The 18,725-nt window shown below is 52.0% G+C and overlaps 1 protein-coding gene across 3 annotated transcripts in view; it reads right to left on the bottom strand.

The window, feature by feature from the left end:
* Positions 1–18,725, bottom strand: part of ABCA13 (ATP binding cassette subfamily A member 13) — a 384,829-nt gene that overhangs the window by 309,473 nt on the left and 56,631 nt on the right. For all 3 annotated transcript variants that reach the window (XM_034665342.1, XM_034665320.1, XM_034665331.1), the window contains 8 exons: positions 15,061–15,194; positions 12,129–12,293; positions 10,122–10,321; positions 7,134–7,261; positions 6,343–6,440; positions 5,920–6,096; positions 4,831–5,036; positions 3,927–4,066 (listed from right to left, as the gene is read on the bottom strand). In XM_034665342.1, coding sequence (XP_034521233.1) covers positions 3,927–4,066; positions 4,831–5,036; positions 5,920–6,096; positions 6,343–6,440; positions 7,134–7,261; positions 10,122–10,321; positions 12,129–12,293; positions 15,061–15,194 — 1,248 coding nt within the window. The remainder of the gene's footprint in view (positions 1–3,926; positions 4,067–4,830; positions 5,037–5,919; positions 6,097–6,342; positions 6,441–7,133; positions 7,262–10,121; positions 10,322–12,128; positions 12,294–15,060; positions 15,195–18,725) is intronic.

The following is an 18,725-nucleotide window of genomic DNA, read 5'->3' as shown; positions in this document are numbered from 1 at the left end:
TCCCATTTACAATAGCACCAAATACCATACGTTACCTTGGAATTAACTTAACCAGAGACGTAAAGGACCTATATTCTAGAAACAACTTTTTAATTTCTAACAATTCCTTCTTGTTCTGAGGGGATTCGTTGAAAATCACTTTCTGCTCTTGTATCTTCATCACTCTGAGCTTTTCCTTTGTTTTGAAGTTTGTGTCAGTATTTCCCATTTCTTCTGAGGTTTTGTTGTTCTGCTTGTTGTGATCACTGTCTTTTATCTGGAAGCTCTGCTCGGCATCTGATGAGCCGAGGCTGTCCATTCTTGCATCAGAAGGAGGCTCTGAGAAGCACCTGTGCAGAGCACTGGCCTCTCAGCCGGAGGCTTCGCTCGCTCCCGGGTCATCAGGCAAAAGCCAACCTTTCGGGGGGGGGGACCCTCAACTGTTGGTGCAGAGGCACATCCTTCCTCTCAGGTGGGTCGATCTCTCCCAAACCTGCACAGAATTCTCCAAATTCCTGCTAATAGCACGTGGCGGCAAGGAGGAGGTCTGAGCGCCAGCGTTCCGCGCACAAAAGAGGGGTGCTGGGCACTTCGTTCAGAACAGGAAGATTACATCAGTCCCCAGCATTGCTGGTGACATCCCTGCCATCAGCTGTGTCTGGCGCTCCAGGGTCAGAGCAGGCGACCTCCATTTCTCCAGACCCGTGAGCCTCGTCTTCTGCTGACGGAGTAGAGCAGCCTGGGCCTGGCTTGGGCGACGAAGTGTGCATGGCTCGGCATTTCTCCTTGTCCACAGTCTCATCCAATCTATTGTCAGTCGCTTTCAGATGCTTGGCCCTCCAGTGCAGGAGACTAGTGGGCTTTCTGCAAAGAAAATCAGCCCCCCTCTTTCTGTCCTCTCCCTCTGCAGGCTGGAACATATGCTGTTGCTTCTCTGCCGTGCCTGACGCCATCCATCCCCTTGCTTTCCTGCTTCTTGGGGTTGATCGCTCCTATCCGCTGCTGTTCCCTTTCTGGTGGATTACGTTTCCCTCTTTTCTTTTTTTTTTTCCTAAAGGTTTATTTATTTGAGAGAGAGAGAGAGAGCACGAGCAAGAGGAGCAGAAAGAGAGGGAGAGAGAATCTCAAGTAGACTCCACACGGAGCACGGAGCCCAACGTGGAGCTTGATCTCACAACACTGAGATCATGACCTGAGCTGAAACCAAGAGTCAGGCGCTCAACCAGCTGTGCCACCCAGGCGCCCCATGTCTCCTTCTTTTATTTAAACAAGTTACTCGATGTGGCTTGGTTTCCTGGTAACATTAACCTTTTAAAAAAAAGTCTGATATGAATAACATACTCCTGTGCTAACTATCAAGTTTGTTGCCAGCTTCTCTCTGCCTAGATGCCAGAGAGCACAAATTACTTGCCTTAAAATAGGATTTCTTTTATTTTTTTTAAAGATTTTATTTATTTATTTGATAGAGACAGCCAGCAAGAGAGGGAACACAAGCAGGGGGAGTGGGAGAGGAAGAAGCAGGCTCCTAGTGGAGGAGCCTGATGTGGGGCTCGATCCCAGAATGCTGGGATCACGCCCTGAGCCGAAGGCAGACGCTTAACAACTGCGCCACCCAGGCACCCCAGATTTCTTTCTTTTAAAAAAATCCCAGTTTTATTGTAATGTAGCTTACATACAACAAATCATACATATTTGCGTGTGCAATTTGACATATGTACATATCCATGAAATACCATTGCAATTAAGACAGTGAACATATCTGTCACTCCCACAGTGTCCTCTCCCTCCCTTGTCATCCCTCCACCTGTCAGGTCCAGCCCCCTGCTCCTGTCCCCAGGCAACCCCGGATCTGCATTCCACCACCATCGATTAGTTTTTATTTTCTAGAAATTCATATAAATGGAATTAGAGTGTGTGCTCTTTTTTTGTCTGCTATCTTTTCCTGAGTATGATTAATGAGAATCGGTCAGTTTGAGCTTTGTTCTTGAGGTGGCACGCTCGTTCCTTTTTACCAGGGAGTAATATCCGTGCTGGGTGTAGCACAGCGAGTCTTTCTAGTCCCACGAGTCACACTTGGCTGGCTCCCTGATTGCAGATGTAGCAAAATACAGCGGCTATGACTCTTCATGCCCAAGTCTTGGATGGAAATACGCTTTCTTTTCTTTAGAAGCAAAACAGCTGGATCACATGGAATTTGCGTGTATAACCCAACTCAAGGGTTGACGTGAGGATTGGATGAAATAATTCATACAAAAGGCAACAAATGTTGTGACTGTCAATATTATTGAGACTCCTGAGCCCAGGCTTCTCACTGGTGCTGAATGTCACTCTGTCGCCTATGTTCCTGGAAATGGTCAGGAGCCGCGAAGTCACAAAGCAAAGTTATAGCACCGGATGACCACCCACCCGGGATGGCACGGCCGTCAGCCCAGCCCCGCCACCAAGCGCAGAGCTCCGCGTGGCCCGCCTGCAGTAGATGCCAAGACCCCACGTGCCGCTGGTGGGTTTGACACTGACTGCCCCAGAGACGGGTTCTCCGGCAGCCTCTAAACACAGCTGTTGGAGTCTCAACTGGAAGTTCCTCAAAAAGTTACAAATAGAGCTACCCTACGACCCAGCAATTGCACTACTAGGTATTTACCCGAAGGACACAAAAATACAGATTCAAAGGGACACCTGCACCCCGATGTTTATAGCAGCATTATCCACAATAACCAAATTATGGAAACAGCCCAGCGTCCATCGACTGATGCATGGACAAAGAAGAGGTGGTGTGTGTACACAATGGGATATTATTCCGCCATCAAACAGAATGAAATCTTGCCATTTGCAACGATGTGGATGGAGCTAGGGAGTATTATGCTAAGCGAAATAAGCCAGAGAAAGGCAAATACCATATGATTTCACTCATATGTGGAATTTAAGGAACAAAACTACTGAGAAAAGGGGGAAAAAAGGAAGGGAGAGAGAGACAAACCAAGAAACAGATTCTTAACTCTAGAGAGCACACTGCTGGTGACCGGAGGGGAGGGGATGGGGAAGCAGGGGATGGGGGTGAAGGCGTGCATCTGTCGTGGTGAGCACAGGGTGATGTGGGGAAGTGTTGAGTCACTATATTGTACACCCGAGACTAATATTACACTGTGTTAACTGACTGGAATTTTAAAAAAACTAAAAACCAAAAATAAAAACCCCAGCAGCTTGAGGAGGAATGAAGGAAATGAGATTAGGTGGACAAGGCCATGGAGTGGAAACAGAGAACTCCCCCCGACCCCAAGTCAAAGCAGCAGGTGCTCCGAGGGAAGCTGGTGACCCACGGAGCTGGAGTGCGCATGGCACACAGCACAGCCAGGGTGAGCACGGCACCCAAGGACAGTCGGACCCAGCCCACCAGCTCTCGACCAGGACGAGTCACAAACACAGGTCCCACCCTGCCAGCATCATCTTAGAAAAGAGGGCCTTTAGGACGAGAGACTGCCTGCCTGGGGGTCATGCAGATGCAAATTTGTACAATTCATGTTTGAGGGGATTTTTGGTTCTGAGGATGGCACGGGAAGAGGGGAGCTGGCCCCACATGGGGTGCTGGCCCCGGAGTGCAGGTGGGCCTAATAGCACAGGACTGAAAAGGCCCCACATGCAGCACATCTGGACTTCTCCGGGTCCGTCATGCCGGGTCCACCCATGTCCGTGTTTATCAGCCAAACCAGGACAGGCTGAGAGGAAGTGCAGTCGCTGGTAGGAACCACTGGGACAACCAGTCAAGCCAGGACCCCTGGTCAGTCTTGCCGCCATGGACAGCGGTAACTCACTGCGGTCATCGCAACGGCAAATATACTTGGCGAGCCTCTGCTTCCAGCTCCCCTTCATTAAATAGGGGTGTCTCTCAGGAACGACACTCAGAAGGGGGAGCAGCATCCAGGTTCCCGCAGTGAAGACCACTGACTTACCAGACTGACCGTTTTGGACACTTCCTTGCACGTTTGCATAGTGAACCAGTTCACAGGTCTTCCTGATAAATCCTGTGAAGTCTTTCCAGTAGGATGTTTCTTCCAGGGACAACTGTACTTCTCCCAGTGTATGAAATACCCTGCAGTCAGAGAGAATCCAGAGAAAGCTGGCATTCAATCACGGTTTTCCAGAAGACGGATCATCACTAAATCATCTAGATGCAAACATACACGGGTGCCTGGCGGTCACTTGTGTCAGAGATTAGAACCTTTGCAATGGTTTTCTTACTAGGTATTTGATTGCTTACAAATTCCCCCACCCTGATTTGAAAAATGAGGGAAAATCATTCACGGGAACAAAAGAAACGTTAAGACAGAACAAATCGAGAGAACAGAAAGAGGAAAATAAAAGGAGAGAGTACGAAGTCAACTTTAATCTATCTTGTGACAGATTAAGCCAACGGTGAACCTTTAAAGGGCTTGTTTAATATTTTGTATTTCTATTTATTTTTTTCAAGATTTTATTTATTTGAGAGAGAGCACGCGCACGTGCATGAGCAGGGGAGAGGGAGAAGAGAATCTCAAGCAGGCTCTGCACTGAGCGTGGAGCCCGACACTGGTCTCGATCGCACGACCCTGAAATCATGACCTGAGCAGAAACCAAGAGTTGAATGCTCAACTGACGGACCCCCCCAGGCGCCCCTAATATTTTTGTATTTTTAATTCTTTCCATTAGTACCACATAGGTCAGGCTTTCTTTTAGATTAAAAAAAAATTATACCTCCCCCTAGAAATAGAATATACTAGAAATAGGGATATACTATGTGGATCCATCATTTTAGTAACTGGCTGGAATCATTTGGTTCCCAACTATTCACCAGGTTCCCATCACACACAAACTTACAGTGCAGCAATAAGCGGGTCCGTACAGTCCCCGGCAAGGTCAAGGTCCCCGGGCGAGGTGGCCGCTCTCAGCCACTCGGAGAGCCGCCTGCAGGAAAGGCCCACATCCGCCAGCTGTGCCTCCACTTCCTGCCAGCCCAGAAACCCTTCAAGTCCCGAAACTGGCCCGTCTGTGTGCCCAGTGATGACCTCTTGCAAAAGGCGATCCTTGACAGGAAAAGAGCACACTGTGTTGACACATTTACGAGGACAGTGCGGGCCCATGAAACGGCCCATGCCCAGTTCCTGTCCCAAGGACTCTCTTGACTGTATCCTGCGGGCCTCTGATAAGCTAAGGGACCATCTGAGACTTGACTCCTTACCCCCAAATCAAGGCTCATCCAGCAATCAAGCAGAAGGGACCCACGTGTCAAGCCCATCTGTGTTGGCCAGTCCCCCCAGAGCCCCACTGGACCCGGCCTCCTCGGAGTCACTCTCCTATGATTCTGTTCCCACAATTAACACCGACTGGGCTGCAACCCACATCCTCCAGCAAAGAAACACAGCAGGAACTCGAGTGCCCCTTCCAGCTCGACCCTACTGGGCAGTGCGAGAAGGTAAGAAATGAAACACATAATACAGAGGGGAAAATGAACAGCAGAAAGGTAAATGGTGCTCTGATTTGTAGTGCTTGGTGAGAAAAATACGGTTGAAGGTGAGATCGTGATCTTTACTAACAAACGGCCCCCCACTCTCGAGCGCTCAGCAAGGGGCAGGGACATGGAAGGGCAGACCTGTCGGTGCCTCTTTGCATCAAGCTGACCGATCCCCGAAGATCCCCTTCTACCCTTCGTGACATTTGCAGCGAGGGATGGAGAGGACGGGGAGTCCAGAAAGCAGGGAAGCAGAGGGGCGTGGTCTGAAAGTTCGGGGTACTTTTGGGGAAACCCACTAGCTGTCGAGAAGATTTTGGCTGGACGGGCGCTGCACAGCCTCCTTCTGTGGCCAGACAGAAGAGACGGAGCAGGGGCGGCTGGGATGCCATAGGGGGTCTGACCTTCAGAATAAGCCCATCGGTATCGGTGGACGAGATTGGAAGGTGGCTTCTTACCGCGTCCTCTGCTGACCTCTGTAGCTTGTTTAAAATGCCGGTCTTGTTGGAGGAATCGTGGGGACACGTCAGCCCCCAGAGGCCCTCCCAGATGCCAGGGTTCCCATGACACAGGAAAGCCTCCCTCCCAGACAAGCTGGCATTTCGACACCTGTCTGTAGCATTCTTTGCCAAGAGCTGAAAGGCGAAGGAGAGCAGGAGGGGTGACTGAGAGAGGCTTGCGCTCGCCCCCCAAGGGCTGGGGAGCCACAACCAGACAACTGCGGCAGCCCGAATTTCAAAAGACAAGGCTCTTCGAAAACTGGCTCTCTTTGTTGGCACGTTTTGCCAGCATAGCTCCCAGCAGGGGCACAACTGAAGACTGCATGAGCTTCCTGAATGTTCCCTCAAAACTGCTGATTTAGAGCCCTGCGCTCTGTTTACCTGCTTCCACTGAAAGAATGCGTCCTCCTCCGGTTGCGGTGCGTCGGGTCCGCCCAGTTCGGAGCTGTGAGCTGATTTCTCCAGGCACATGATCACTTCTGTAAGGCCGACAAATGGGTGCATTACTATCCCCTGAAGCAGGTGACACCCAGCCTGACTTCTCCACGTGGCCGTGACCAGGACAGTGAATTCTCCAAACCTGCATCTCAGCAGTCTGCACCTGTTGTCAGACACTTTATGATCTTCCTGAGAGAGGAAAACTGAGAAAATTTAGTGCACTATCATTTCAGGCTTCCTCAAGACACACGAGGATGGCCTCGTGGTTAGAAGAGAGCTTAACTCCGAAAGTGACATCCGTACTCATTTCTTTTCCACCACGAAACGCCATATGGTGGCACCTTGGGCAGAGAAGTGACACCATGAGTCAGTGAAAGTTCAAAGAAAGGATTTCTGGGAAGGAGGAGGAATGCCTTGTCCCGGCTCCAGGGAAGGAGCAGGGGAGGGGACAGACGATCACACACGGACACACTCTGGTCCGATCTGAGCACCGGGGACAAGGTTGTGAATGGGACGCACGCCCTGGTGCTAGGAAACCGCCCATCACGTCACTGGTCCCAGAAGGACGCTGCGCTCACCGTGACAGCAGTCAAGCCCCCACCCCCACAGAGTCACCCCGCAGAGCATAAAACTACCACCAAGCTTAACAAAGGCATCAGGCAGTTTCAAGCCCACTTTTCAATCTCACGTTGGCTCCTAGAAAGTAGCTGACAGATAAGACCAAGCTAGTTCACCTTGGATGAAATGCAAATTCTGGGCTATCGCGTTCCTGAGAGCCGCAAGGAGCAGAAGCAATCTCTTCAGAGCCGGCCACGGGGGCAGGTCTCGAAGAACATTCTCCAGCTTCTGTAGATGCAGTAATCTGAGGGCACAGGAAAATATTTTAAGAAGAGTTTCAGAATGCCGAGTGGTGAGTGGTGGCCGCGGGACCCGTCGAGGAGAATTAGCAGCAGCTGTAAGATTCTCCAAACGGCCAAAAAGGACGCCCGGCCAGGCAGCTGGATACCCTGGGCGGGGAGGGGAGGGAAACGGGGGTCCATGTGTGCAGACGCAGGAGCTCCCCAGCTGAGCAGCTGCAGAGACCATGTTCCCTGGGGAAGGCAGGAAATGGGGGGTGGGGTTCGGGGGCTTGACCAGCTGCCCTGGGGAGCCGCAGCTCCCTCCCACCCCAGAGACTCTCTGTTGCCCCAGGAGGATGCCTGACTCAGGAAGGGGAAGGGAGCAATCCAGAAGAGCAGCTGGAAAGACAGAGACTCTGCAATGAGAAGAGCTGAAATTGGAACCAAACGTACGAGTGAAGAACCAGATGGGGGTCACACTGTGGGAGCAAGTGGCCCAGCAGGAGAATGCAGACGTCAGGCATCTATGCAGGCAGGTGGAATCTTCTGCCCAGAGAGAGGAAGTGATCTGGAAGGAGGGACCCAGATGATGCTGCCAGGGGCACCCGTGCAAGGAGCCCAGGGCTGGAGCCCAGTGGCAGGTGGCACTTGGCGCCTGCCCGGCCCTGCCTGGCCCCATGCCCACACCGGCCCGCCTCTCCCGCATCTCCTCGTCCTGGTGCGGGAGGACCAGGCATGACCAGGCGCCACCACGCACACGCCTTCCTCTAACAACACGCATCCTCGGTACCAAAGGAAGGCTTGGTTGGTCTTCTGGTTGAAAGTCGTGACTTGGAAGAAAGTGTGAGCAATCGGCGAGAATAGGGTAGAAGTAATGAGTTGCGGTGTCCTGGGCCAGCAGCTTCCCGCCAAGCACACTATGGACCCTACAAGGATCCAGAGAAGCCACAGGCAAGCGAGTGGCTGATTCCAGAAGGGGCAGACGTGGTCTAACATAACAATGACAGCGAGTGCTAAGAAGGACGCACCGGCTGATGCCAGGAGGGGACGAGAGTCCAGTGGCCGAAGCAGGTGTCAGCACAGAGGACAGTGCTGGGACCCGAGCCACAGCCACCCAGGGATGACACCTGCTGTGGCGGGGCTCGCGTCCACACCAAAGACAGGAAACAAGCCACTGCAAAAACAGGATTAACAAGACATGACTGAATCTGGAAGGTCTGTGTGAGGGGACATCTGAGGAGGAAACTCAGGGAGCCTGTTAAAAGTGGGATGGAGAGATGGGGGGTGAGGTGAGGAGAGAGAGGCAGATGCCGTGGGAGGCGTGAGACGTGGGAGGCGTGAGACGTGGGGGGCGTGAGGGACTGGATAGCGCTTGTGAGCAGCTGCTAAGCGTGGGGTGTTCTCAACCCGGGGTCTCCCTGCGGGCCGCACAAGGGGGGTGGGTCCTTCCTTCCTTAGAGGTGAAGACACAGGGCCACGGAGGGGTCCTGCATGGAGCCAGCAGCAGACCAAGGGCTTGACAGCCAGCAAGGGCCTCAGGGGCCACAGACTTGCTTGCTACCCAGATGGCTGCATCGAGACCATCTGTATCCCCCAAACAGGAGTGGGTGCAAGGAGAAAGGGAGGCCCCAGGGGCCCACTGCTGGCCTGGCACACACAGCAGCTGGGGGAAGACCCCCCATCTTCCCGCCCTGAGTGTGGGCAGGAAGTATGTTGGGGGGAGCAGGGGAAGCTCAGGCCGCCCACACCTGGTCCTCCCAGGGGTGTCGTCTCTCACATCCCCAAACCCTGGAGGAGCTGAGAGCCAGAGTCCCCCAGGGCTCTCTGTCCCCGGGCAGAAGTGGCAGGGGCGTGGGATGTTTGTAGGGTCATGAACGTGACCTGCTCCATCACTACCACCTGGGCAATCTCGAAGGTAAAACAGGAAACTAGATCTTCAAAAGCAAGCTCCTCCCTGCTAACTGGTTTCCAGAAAACTTGAGGGAGTTGGAAATGTTTACAGGCCCTAAGAACACGAGCTGGCCCCGTGCAAGCCTAACTATACAATTTCTCCCTCCATGCTGCATAAGCAGCAAGAGTCCTGACACCCGTGGCTTGAAATGGACCCTTTGAAACAATCCTGAGAAATCTTCTGTTCGCTTCTGAGGAGAGCCTACGTCTCAGGACTGTGCTGGGGGCAAGTTCCTGCAAAGGGCAACAGCCGCTGAAGAAAATCCAGTAGTGCAACAGAACCGACCACTCGGGAGCCCATCCAGCCTATCTCAAAAATGAAGACACCACCAGCCCTACCTTCTCCCGCTTCTGAATACTTCTGGACCATCCGCAAACATTTCAACGATACAAAAGTTCAAAACCACCATGACAACAGTTCCTTCCATGGAAGTGCTTCCAAAATGGTTTTGTTCATTTTAAACAAATGTCCGAAATCCAGAATGCTGACCCCTTTTCAGATACACTCCCCCAGTGGATTGTTTTCCTCATCTGAACAGACATACGGTGGCGCCTGGATGGCTCAGTTGGTGAAGCATCTGCCTTTATCTCGGGGTCCTGGGATCGAGTCCCACATCCGGCTCCCTGCTCCGCGGGGAGCCTGCTTCTCCCTCTCCTGCCCCCCCTACTTGTGTGCTCTCCTCCCCTCACCTCTCTCTCCCCCACAAATAAATGGATAAAATCTTAAAAAACAAAAAACAAAAAAACAGACATCGGGTTGGGGCAAACGGTTCAGGATGGTCCCCACGACGCCAGCCTGGAGTCTCCCAGCCACTGACTGGAAATCCACTGTCTGGCTGTGGTTTATGAACTCTTATCTCCCTCTCATCACACGCTCGTTAACATTCAGGCTCGCTAGCCTAACCAGTAATCAAACAGGAAAACACGCCTTACGTCTTGGGAGATGGATGGCTGCCGGTGGGGCCATCTGGAGCCACGCTGTCACTCAGGATGCGAAGCACGGCGGGGAGAGCCTCCACCACCTGCCGCGGCTCCTGGTCCTCCGCAAACGGATGGCCGAGCTCCTCCAGGCTGCGGGCAGCCCCTTCGAGCACCTGCTGGAGCTCCCTGCCCTTCTGCCGCTGATGGAACACCTACACGTGTGGAAACGGAAACATTACTATTAACAGTAACACCGCGGACACGAGAGCATTTTCGTGAGACACAGCAACAGCGCCTTCTAGAGGACAGACAGCCCGTTTTCATGACGCTGCCAGATTGAAATGTCTGTTAAGTGCCCTACGACTTAATTTCTATTCAGAAACTTAAGATTAAAAATGGCATCGATGGGTGCATGCAGCGTGTTCGTTGGGCTGCCGTTTCTCCTCCCTCCACCCACTGCCACTTGCAAAAGAGAAGGTGGGGCGCCTGGGGGGCTCGGTTGGTGGAGCATCCGACTCTTGGTTTCCGCTCAGGTTGTGATCTCAGGGTCGTGAGATCGAGCCCCGTGTCAGGCTCCCTGCTCAGCAAGGAGTCAGCTTGAGATTCTCTATTTCCCTCCGCTCCTCCCCCACTCACACTTTCTCCCTCTCTCTCCAAAAGAAATAAATAACGCTGGGTGTTATACGCAAACTATGAATCATGGAACACTGCATCAAAAACTAATGATGTACTGTATGGGGACTAACATAACATAATAAAGAAAAAGAAAAATAAAATAAATAAAATCTTTAAAACGAGAGAGAGAAGGCCACAACATACATCACTAAACCAGTGACATATGCCCTAAAGACTAAACTGGCGTATTTGGAACAGCGTAAATATGTTGATATGCTCTACAATGTTATCATAACGAATACACGCTTGCTAGTTACCGTTTTTCATCACGGACTCAGGGATGATGATACTAAAGGCAATCGGCATTGTGGTTAATCACCAACGTGACACCAACATAGACGCTTCCTGCCCAAATCACAGGGCCCAGGCAAAGCAAGACGAGCATGTGCGTGCGCTGAATCACCGTGTGTTATCCACAGGTGCGGGTTGCCCAGATGACACACAAAGTGGAGGCACCCCCCTGACCACGCTGGGACCAGCCCGCTCAACGCTGCCCCCGATCATCTCAGTCCCACCGAGTGATCGATCACACCTGCACTTCTGTAATGATCTTTTATCTACGACTGGAGAGTTTGACCTTGGTCAGTACACGTCCTTTGAGGAAAAGGTGATGTCACATCCACTAGGGCGAGTGGGCGGGACTGTCCTGCAGGCTCTGTCCCACGCTGTACCCACAGCTCCCTGGAAAGCACCACGGCGGGAGCGAGCCAGGCCCCCCGGCAGCCTCCAGCCTGTGGCTACATAATCGCTCTGGGACTCCGTGCCACACCAGCATGTCCACGAAAGCAGGCCACAGCATCTTTTTCACTGTTTCCGTTAAATCAGTTACTGTTTGAGTGTGATGCTTCTTGTCAAAACCAGAGTGAAGGGACAGGCTGAGCGGCGCCCCCCACGTGTTCTCGGGGGCCAGACCCCCGTATCCGAACACCCGAGGAGGTTGTCCAAGGAGCCCTGTGGAAGGCCCACATGCCAAAAACTGACCATGGTTCTAGCCATGGCCACGTGGGCTTCTGGGGACATTTTCAGTGAGGCCCCCACAAGTGGAGGCCAGTGGACACACGTGGGAGAAGGGCACTTAATGGGCAGGACGTGGGGCTCCTGGGGCTTGTCCCTGGAAAGGATATGAAATGACACAGGGAACGGAGCGTGGGGAAAGGGAATGGTTTCTCAGGTTTGCCGCTGCACAGACCCCTTGTCTCAATACTACAGTGCACGTTTACACCTCGCGTTACCTGCTTTCCCAAAATGAAATCAAATACTAAAAGTCGATAAAATCAAAGTATGAGAGATGGGGAGGAAAGAGAAGGATGTGGACACACTGAGTGGTCCGCTGCGGGACGGCACCTGCTTGTAGACTTGCAGCCAGCTGACTGCGTGCACCAGGTAGTCTGCGGCCGCGGACCAGCGGGGGTGACAGTCTCCGGGGTGACCCTCTTGGTCAGCTTCGTCCTTGGAGGTTTGGGACAAGACACAACACACCATCCGCTCCAAGGCCCTCTCTGTGGGAATCTGCCAACAAGAGGAAACGTAGTTACAAGGCCACTTTTTTCCAGAATGTTCCCTTCTGAGAATAATACCACAACCTTGGCAAAGGAAGAGCTCCCGGCTCTGCTCACGGAAGAAGGAACAGGCTGACAAAGTGTCACGTATGCGGTCAGCGTGGAGGGAAGCCTTCTGGAACGATGTGTTTCGGGATCATCCGCGAGCAGTGGAGACAGCAGTTTCTCCAGGGGGAGGACACAGGATGAATCAAATACTGCTCATTTTCACTCTCCGACCAAAAGCAGACAGCAGGCCAGCCCCGTTCAGCTGACACCTTTTACTCCCAAGGCTGCTTAGCCAGAAACATTTTCTCTTCTAATTACGAGAGATGGATGAAGCCGGGGCAAGTCAAACCGGACTTCTGGGTCAGAAGCGGTTTCACATTTTGGACCCAGATCTCCTTTATTTCTGTAGATGGACTTCTACCCTCCGTCTGTGCTTGCTCAGTGGAAACACTTCCGCGTCTGTGGGAACGAACCACGTTCCCCTTACGTGGATTTACAGTAACTGGGTGCCATGTTCTAGAACCTCTACAAATGGCAATAGCCAAAGAACATTAATGCCCGCTGGCTCCTTAGAAACTTCCTTTAGGTCGCACTGGTGATGGTCACAAAGCCACAGTATCCTGTGAGCGAAACACGGCCCCGTCCCTTCCCCAGGACTCGCACAGACTCTCAGACGTGGAAACGGCTCAGTCAGGTCTCCTGCGAGGGCCCTGTGGCAGGTCACAGGGGAGGGAGGGCATGGGGTCCCACAGGGAATGTGAGCCACGATGTATCTGTCTTCTCGATGGGGAGTGGAAAAGGAAGTGAGAGAGATGTCTCTCTTCCGGGGGCAGCATGTGCAAAGGCCCGGAGTGGCAGGGCCCACGGTCAGGCAGGACGGGGGGAGGCACTGGGAAGCTCTGCTGTTGCTGGCTGGAGAGGGGCCTTACGCAGGTGGGGGGCAGGGGGAGGGTCCCCCCAAGGCGCTCACCTCCTAGAACCTAGGAGTCGGTTCTGTGTTGGTAGGTGGAATTACGTGTGCTAACCAGCCCACTCTGAGAGGGGGAGACCATCCTGGATTATGAACTGAGCCCAGCGAAATCACGGGGCTCCTCACACGTGGGAGGGGAAGGCGACAAAGCCCGAGCCAACACCTCGTGAGAAAAACAGCCCCTCGTCACTGCCCTGAGGGAAGAGGGACCCTGAGCCATGGTGCACAGAGGCTTCTAGAAACTAGGAGGGGAAGGCAACAGCACCTCCCTGGAGCCTACAGAAGGAACGCAGACACCCTGAGTTGAGCCCCAGGACACCTGTTTGGGGCTTCCAACTTCCAGAGCTGTGTGGTGATAAACGTGTGTTGGGCGGGGCCACCAGGCGTGTGGTAATGTGTTCCCGCAGCCAGCGAGCCTCATACCTATGACAACTGCTCTGTGCACTTCCCCGACCACTGCCCTCATAATTCTAATCTTTTTATAAGTTTTTGTTTATTTATTTGACAGAGGGAGCCAGAGAGAGAGTGTGTGTGTACAAAAGCAGGGGGAGCAGGAGAGGGAGAGGGAGAAGCAGGCTCCCCACTGAGCAGAGAGCCCAATGCGGGACTTGATCCCAGGACCCTGGGATCATGACCTGAGCTGAAGTCAGACGCTTCACCGAGACATCCCTGTAATTCTAATCTTGGAATACTTACCCTTCTAAGGTAAAGGTTCCATGCAATGTGAGGCAAACGATATTCTAAAATAATGAGAAAGCAGGGTCCTGAGGTTGGAGAAGGCAGAGTAGAATCAGGCACCTGGTTTTCCTCATGCCCATGACAGATGCCACGGGGCCCAATTCCAAGTCCCACGGAAGGTCAGTGGTTCATGAAATTGTGCCAGGTGTGGGATAAGAACAGAATTCCGCCCATCCTGGCCAAGCCTGAGACCTGCCTGGCAGAAGGAATTTTCCAGACACGCAGCCATTAAGAGCGGCATCCGGCCGAGGCCAGTGGCTGACCCCCAGACTCACGGCACAGATCGGCAACCCAGAAGTGAAAAGCAACACTCACAGTAGGCTGTGAAAATGTGAAAAGTGCCATCCGGGAAGTACCAGGTGGAGGGAGCTCAGAGAAGTGAGCAAAACCCACGCCCTGAGCACAGACCAAGACCCGAGCAGGAGAGTGTGGGTCTTGTCCAAACATCCAGTCCCTCGACCCCGACCAGCAAGGCCCTCACCCCAGAGGGATCCGTGCAGCCAACGGAGACAGGTGCACATTTCTCGGATCCTGCCCTGTGCAAAGCAGGAGTGCCGGCAAACACATGGAAGTGACAACGGGAAGGTGCAGATAAAGACCTTTCTAGAAACTCAGGAGTAGCAGCGGCAAGCTGGGACCCCAGCGGTCAGCTCATCCAACCCCTTTATTTTATACAGTTTGGAAAGCGAGGCTCCTCTCTGGTAAGCCAAGCGGGCCTCTAGAACCCTCAACTCCTACCCCTTCACTCCCATCCAGATGCACTGCCGGTGTCGAGAGCAAGAATTACTATCACTAATTATTCCTATTACTTTGGGGCTGGGGTACAATGACCAGGTAAGAGGAAGGGAGACTTCTAGAAGGGCCAAACCAGCCTGCCACGTCCTAGCAGCTCTGATGCTGGTGGAGGACTCTCTGTCCTGCTGCCTCTCCCATCCCACCGCTCCCCCCACCTCGGGAGCACCCTCAAAGGAGCACTCGCAAGGAGAAACCCGGCAGTGTGAGAAGCATCAGGTGTGCATACCTCCTGCAATTCAGCTGAGTAATTCAGGATTCGTTCTGCACGAAGCTCATCGAAACCAAATCGGGATCTGAGGTCGGCCTGGACCTTCTGGGGATCCCACACCAGCTCCTGCAGGGACAGGTTGTATCTGGACTCTGCAAGGCAACCGATGATTTACATCCGTCAGTTGACGCGACAACAGCACGACCCGCGATTCAGAGAATGGCGCCTTGTTCACTCCGACAGGAAAAGCAAGTGGGGACCAAATGCTATTCAGGCCATCAGGTCGGAGAAGCAAACGGAAGCTGCCTCTGGAGGCCGCACAGCTCGGAAGGATGACCCATGCTCGCGGTATTCATGATCGCAGAGTTTCCAGAAGGAATATGACAACATATTTCAAGAGCTTTATGAACTTCAAATCACTGGGCCCAATAATTTCACTTCTAAAAAATCTTTCTCGAAAAAGCTAACCAGATGCATGAAGAAGAAGTAATGTACGACAGTGCTATCGCGTTGGTTTCATACTGATTAAATACTAAAACCCGCTAAGTGTCTAGCATGGGGGGAAAGAATAAATTGCAGTAAAGTCACAGCAGAAAATACCGCAGTCTTTAAAACCACATTGCCAGGGCGCCTGGCTGGCTCGGTCACTTGAGCGTCTGGCTCTTGATTTCAGCTCAGGTCCTGATCTCAGGGCCATGGGATCGAGCTCTGCGTGGAGTTTGCGCTTCCGGCTCCCTTTGCTCTAACCCCTGCTCCATCTCTCTGCCTCTCTCTCAAATAAATCAATAAATAAAATCTTTAAAAAAATAAAAATAAAACCGCATTTCCAAAAATTATTTAAGGTCATAGATAAAAAGTCCCTTAACAGAGTTAAGCAAGGTATAAAACTCATTAGGTACCAAATAACCCAGCAACACTACCTGGAAACGACACGTGCAGAATATAATTCCAAGACCCCGTCCCCTGAATTTTGACATAATTTCTGTGATCATGGCCTCACCACTGCAAACATAAAAGCTCCTAAATTCCGAGGTGAGCCTTCCTCTGAAATCCCAGCAGTAACATTATTTCAGATCATGACCCACAAGCCTCCGCTAAGCGTCTACACGTGCGAAGGACCACAGAACCATTCACACTTGCATGACCTCTCGGTACCCTTATTTTTTTTTTTCAAGATTTTATTTATTTGACACAGAGAGAGAGAGAACACAAGCAGGGGGAGCGGCTGGCAGAGGGAGAAGGAGAAGCAGGCTCCTCGCCGAGCTGGGACCCCGACATGGGGCTCAATCCCAGGACCCTGGGATTGTGACCTGAGCCAAAGGCAGACGCTTCACGGACTGAGCCACCCAGGGGCCCCCTCTCGGTACCCTTAAATTAATCCTGTGCGTCCACAGGAAAGGCACAGCCATGCCTCTTACAAAAGAAGGCCCAGCCACAGGGAACTATAGGAAGGCACTGAAGGTGGGGCAGATCCCAGAAATCTGAGATTCCTTGCTCTCAGTCTAGTTGTCTTTGCATAAAGGGGACAAGGTCTGGTTCTGAGATTTGATTTGATTTTTTTAAGATTTATTTATTTGAGATGGGGGGAGGGGTAGAGGAAGAGAGAGAATCCCAAGCAGACATTGCACTAAACACAGAGGCCAACGCGGGGCTCGATCGCACGATCCCAAGATCGGGACCCAAGACAAAACCAAGAGTCTGAGTGACCCACGCGCCCCTGGTTCTGAGATTTTAAACTGGCATATGTTGTGTGTCGAAGAGGCAGGCCCCAGGCCAGGCATTTCCCTTGCTAGTCCTTGCTGAGTTCCCCACAACACAGCCAGGACACCAAATACATGTAGTAATCACCCTCATCGGGGGGAGAAGGAAGCAGACATCAAGAGTCACCCAACATCACACTACTGGCTTCAGTCATGACTCAAACCCAGATCTGATCCCCGACCCTGCGTTGTAACTGTTACACTCTACTGCTCTCAAAATGTATCAGGATTACTCACAGAATTCTAGAAAGGAGGGGAAAAGCAGTGATGCCAGTCACTGATGGCTATAAAACTATAAAATCATTCGAGAACGATGAGAGACAACAGGGCTCAGAAACTCATTGCTGAATGACCGAGCTCAGATCACAGGAATTAACAATTTCAGTGAAGAACACACCTGCACCCTTGGCCCCAAGTCACTGGCAGGGCACGTCCCTTCCCCTTCACACACCATGATCTGCTCGTTAGGCAAAGGGATTTTTCTTGGAGACAAGAGAAATGAGGGCAGTTTTTAGTTGCCTCGAGGTGCTTTGTCATAACAGTCCTCAGCTCCAACTCCCTGGCAATTGTCAGAAAATAGCTTATTTTAATTACATTCTTAGCTCGACTTGTATTTCCAGTAGTAAGGTACATGGGTTGTTGCAATTTGGATCATGAAGGAACACTTGAGCTTCCTGATGCCTCTGTTACAACAGAGGTCACTGGGAAGGTTCTGTTCTGAGGGTAAGGAGTGGTGGTTCCCGCTGGAATCACGCGCAGGAGAAGCAAATTCGACACTGATGACCAGTCTTCCCTCTTGCAGAGCCGCGAAGGACAGGGGCTCTCCCACCCAGGGGGGGCTCCTCCCTACGCGGAGTCACCAGCAACAGGAAGAACCCGGGTGTGATGAGGGGGGATGGAGGATGTCCCGTGAGATTGTTCCAAGGAGCCAAAAAAATCTGTGAGTAACTACTTCATGACATAAGTCAGGAGACAGACTACGAGAGTAAGGGGCAGGCAGAGAGAATGTGATCCTGGGCTCCTGGCCCCAGGCCTGACTGCCTCCCCAGCCTAGCCCTCACATCTGCACCAGGAATGTCTGTCCACGATGCAGGTCTAACCGCTGCTCCAGCGTTCTGTGATCTGGCCCGGGATCTCCTTCTGGATTACCTCCTGCTATCGCCCACTGCCCTAGACACACTGGGCATAAAACACTGGGGCCCTTGCTAAAGCCAGAAGTTTCACACACAGGTCTTCCTGGCAGTGCTCCCTCATGTCTTTGATGAACTAGAACTCATCCTTCAGAACCTCTCCTCAACGCTTTTCCTGAGAAAGATGTCAGATCCCTACTCTGTGGGCTTTGCTTTTTCTTTATTGACACATCCCTCTCCTGTACTAAACAGGGCTTCCCCAAGAGTAAAAATTGTGTGTTATTCCATTTTTTATTCCCACTCATAGGACAATGTTTGGTTCATAGAAAATACTCAATAAGTAATGAGTAAATGAATGGATGGATGGATGGATGGATGGATGGATGGATGGATGGATGGATAAATGAATGGATGGATAAATGAATGGATGGATGGGTGGACGGATGGACGGAAGAATGAGTGGGTGGATGGATAGATGAATGGGTGGATTATGGATGGGCGAGTGGGTGTGTGGATAGATGAATGGACAGATGTGTGAACGGGTAAGTAGGTGGATAGATGGATGGATGAATGAATGGATGTATGAATGGATAGATAGATAGATAGATAGATAGATAGATAGATAGATAGATGGATGGATGTGTAGATAGATGGGTGGGTGTGGGTGGGTGAATGAACAGATGTTGAGATGGATGGATGGATGGATGGATGGATGGATGGATGGATGGATGGATAGATGGGTGAGTGGGTGGATAGAATGGGTGGGTAGGTGGACAGATGAGTGGATGTATGG

The sequence above is a fragment of the Ailuropoda melanoleuca genome, chromosome 1 (genome assembly GCF_002007445.2).
Source record: "Ailuropoda melanoleuca isolate Jingjing chromosome 1, ASM200744v2, whole genome shotgun sequence".
NCBI lineage: Eukaryota > Metazoa > Chordata > Mammalia > Carnivora > Ursidae > Ailuropoda > Ailuropoda melanoleuca.
Note: the sequence above shows the minus strand (reverse complement) of the source record. Positions and strands in the feature narration are given on the sequence as shown.